General features: G+C 36.7%; 1 protein-coding gene across 1 annotated transcript; it reads right to left on the reverse strand.

The window, feature by feature from the left end:
• Positions 1-272: 272 nt before the first annotated feature.
• LOC129742919 (uncharacterized) lies at positions 273-1,450 on the reverse strand. The gene is made up of 2 exons (XM_055734858.1): positions 665-1,450; positions 273-605 (listed from the first exon to the last, which is right to left on the reverse strand). Exons 1-2 carry the CDS (start codon positions 1,448-1,450, stop codon positions 273-275), a joined length of 1,119 nt encoding a protein of 372 aa, XP_055590833.1.
• Between the last annotated feature and the right edge of the window lie 2,467 nt (positions 1,451-3,917).

Here is a 3,917-nt window from a genome sequence, read left to right on the forward strand (position 1 = left end):
TTTAAAACCAAAAATAGGCAATTAAACCTAGGTTCGTCTCATTTCACGCCAAATAAAGTAGACGAAAAATACAACCCAACACCCCTTACAAACTTCAAACTTCTATAGTTGGCTGCTAGTTGGTTCAGATCAGGTTGGAAGTGATCAAACTTTTTCATGATAAAAATTAGAGTTGAAAAAAGATATTACGATTTACTTCAATCGAATGTATGTAATCGTTATCAATTTAGCTGTCATCCTAAAGAAACAGAAATGTATTTTTTTTTATTTTATTAGTACACATTCAAATTTTTGAATGCTGAAACCAAGGCAGATGCATTGTACTCTTCTTCATGCATCACCCGATCTCTTCCAATCTCGCTCAATGAACTGCAACCGGCAAGAGCCATAGCATTGTCAAATTCGTTTCTGAGAATCTCCAATACATCTTCGACTCCTTGTTGTCCACCAACCGCCAGGCCCCACAAGATAGTTCGACCCATAAACACCATATCAGCTCCATAGGCCAGAGCCTTAAAGATGTCGGTTCCCTTCGATATTCCTCCATCCATCAATATGGGAATTCGTCCTTTGACAACGCTAGCTATTTCCGGGAGCGCTTCAATCTGAATTGACAAAAATTAACTAATTAGTTTTCATACATTTTAAATTGTTCTAATCTTACTGTTGCGGGAATCGAATCAAGTTGTCGTCCACCATGATTTGAAACTAAAATAGCAGCCACACCTGTTTCCACTGCTCGTATTGCATCTTCCTTCGTAAGAACTCCTTTAACAATGACCGGAAGTTTTGTGATACTCATCAACCACTCAACGTCCTTCCATGTTAGTGATTGATCAAAATCGGCCACTATCCTTATGTCATCGCCATTTGTTATGACACCTTGGCGTGCAAAGTCACGGAAAACTTCAAATCGTGCATCGTTCGGGATGTTACCGGACCGGACTTGATTGTTCATTATCCCCAGAACTGGACTATCGATGGTCAATACTAAGGCAGTAAATCCATTACGCTCAGCTTGTTCCACCAGTGTTCGTGCTATGTTCCGGTTCCGATGAAGGTAAGTTTGCATCCAGCGAACTCCTTCCGGAGCTGCTTGAGCTACCTGATCGATCGTACTGCTGGCCATGGAGCTCATCACAAAAGGAATTCCAAATTTGGCGGCAGCCCTCACAGTGGCTCGTTCTCCATCTTTGTGAGCTAACTTTTGCAGAGCCGTAGGAGATATTCCCACGGGCATCGAAAAATGTTGACCCAAAATTGTGCGACTCATTTGGCGGGATCCAACATCCATCAGCTGCCGGGGTCTAATCCGGATTCGGTTATAGCTAGATGAATTAAGCTGGTGGGTTTGTTCTTCACCGGCTGCCCCATTGATATAGCCGAAAGAAATAGGATCTAACACATAAGATGATCTGAGCCGGTAATCTTCGACGGTGGAGAGGTTCATGTTGGAAAAACAACCCCTACTGGTTCTCCCCTCGATAGTGAAGCCTTCGATGAACTGGAATCGAATGATGTTTGTAACAAGTATCAGAACCTACTGATTAATATCTATCTGTGGTTATAGAATGAAAAGATTTGCAGTGCAGTTGGCTTTTGTTTATAATACCTGTAAGTAAGTTAATAAATACATGCTCATCCCATGATCATGACAGGTTACAATGATGAGCGCGCTTCCTAACAAGACTGTTTGACAGAAACAAAGTTTAAAAAATAACTCATACGTTTAGATGACCAATATTTTTGAAACAAACTCATATCTTCAATAAATAATACAAAAATGTGTTGGTATCGTTTCCAATGATAAAATTATCATCAATAACGACACAAATTTACACATTTATTATATTGGAATGATATATTAGACTGAGTCGATGTGGGGTAATTTTTAAATTTCTCAAAAACTGAGGTCTAAAACGCATCGTTTTGGTTTAATACTCATCCATTTTTTTTTGAAGAATTTTAAAATGTCGTTTACATAAGTAAATTTAAACTTTTATGACTGTATGGGAAAATTGAATATTTTGAACTGAAAAATCAACATCATTTTTGTTTCTCATGTTAAACCGAACCTGCTAATAAATCTGTTGTGCCAATATAGGTATTAATTTTCTGAAGTAAACTTTGCATTGAACAACTTTGTCGAAGATCCTAACTTTGTTTCATATAGGGCGCAAAAGTTATTAGCGGTTAAACAGGGACAATTCTTCTGCATTGTGTCGTTTTCCTTGACCATGTCTGGGTTTTCAGCTTCACTTTTTGCCTAGGAGTTTGGCTTTTCTCCGTTATTTCTAATTACTGTTTCCTTCATACAAAACCGAATCAGAACACTCAGTGACTCAGCACAGCAAACTCTTTCAAAACTGTGAGAGTTCACCGAATGTTCCATTCGCTTCGAGGAGGAAGATTTCTCCGCCTTCCGACCTCTTGCACTTAGCAATATCTGTAAACGAATGACTACTTTTCGAAACCGCCTCGGTATTTATCTCTTTTTTTACCCCTAGCACACGCATTCTGGTGCTCTCGGCGAAAGCAAAGAACCGAAAATACACCCATAAAATTTATGAGTTGCAAATTTTGCAAATGCGTTTTTTTTTTAAATTTATTAATTTTATCTTTCATGACAGAATTTTATTGACATGATGTATATTTTTTTTTTGTTATTTCCTTGTCCATACTACACATTGAAAAACAATAAATATACAATTGACATCACTGCTTGTGTCTCGTGAAAAGTAGACATGCAATACCTCGACAGGCACAATTTTTGTTTTTCAATGTCAAAAGACATATCCCTGTTAAACCGCTAATAACTTTTCTGCCTGATAAGATTCAAAGTTACGGTCTTAGACTAAGTTGTTCAGGGAAAAATTTATTTCGAGAATTTATAAATTAGAACAAAATTCATTAGCAGGCTCCGTTCCACGGAAGAAACGAAAAATTATGTTAATTTTCCAGTGACGCAAATAACCTTTGGCAATTGCAAAAAGGTCATTTATTCTTCACGAAGCGGTTGTGATGCTTGTCCTTGTAATTCACATTCTACCAGTTTTTGGAAGGTTTTTTGCATCTGTAAAAAAAACAATTTAATTTTTATCACAGGTTGATACGTGAAAATTTTCAGAATAATCGAATTTAATAGGGGAAACTTACCTATGGTCGGACACCGCCTATGGCCGTACAACATTGATTTTCCGAAAACGCATTATCCTAATAATGTTTAGACACCAAGGAAATAAAGTTAATAGCAGTCTGATATGGTGTTTGAAATATGGTGATCCAATCTGTAAATACTTGGATTTCGGTATGACTAATGCATGTTTTTTGGAATACTGACATTAAGTTTTCATGCATGTACATAAAGAGCAGTCATCGAAGTTTAAAAGAAAAACATAATTCTTGATAATGATATGATTTAATTTTTTTTAAAATTTATTCAGGCACGTTGATAAACATTTAAATGACAACCAAATAATTCATGTCAAATTTTGAGCACCGTCTATAAATTTTCATTTCGTAGAGTGGCCCAAAAAACTGACCTATGCCAAATCGGGCTTGACTAATGGTAGGTTCAAAGCGCTCAGAGATTCGATTTTTTACTCAAAAATTATAAAAGGGGAGATCAAAGGAAATTTAAAAAATCGAAATTTCTATTTTGATACTAAATGGCTTAATGGCTTAAATGATTTAATCATCGAAATCTGGTGTTATATCGAAAGAAATCGACTTTAAATTTTCAAAAATCACCGAAAGGGGGAAACAAGGGAAAGCCGGTAAATCGAAATTTTAATTTTGAAGCCAAATGATTTTTCCAAATGGACATTTTGAAGAGTTGGGCGTTTTCGTGTATTCGAGCAAACTTTGATGAACCCGAGAATATTGTTTCCAACCTAATAGAGCCCCATGGTATGCCC

This window comes from Uranotaenia lowii, chromosome 2, assembly GCF_029784155.1.
Source record: "Uranotaenia lowii strain MFRU-FL chromosome 2, ASM2978415v1, whole genome shotgun sequence".
Classification (NCBI taxonomy): domain Eukaryota; kingdom Metazoa; phylum Arthropoda; class Insecta; order Diptera; family Culicidae; genus Uranotaenia; species Uranotaenia lowii.

Coding starts and splice junctions, on each gene's coding strand:
- LOC129742919 (XM_055734858.1), bottom strand. CDS start 1,450: ATGAACCTCTCCACCGTCGAAGATTACCGGCTCAGATCATCTTATGTG. Junction 606..664: donor TTGATTCGATTCCCGCAACA/GTAAGATTAGAA, acceptor TTGTCAATTCAG/ATTGAAGCGCTCCCGGAAAT.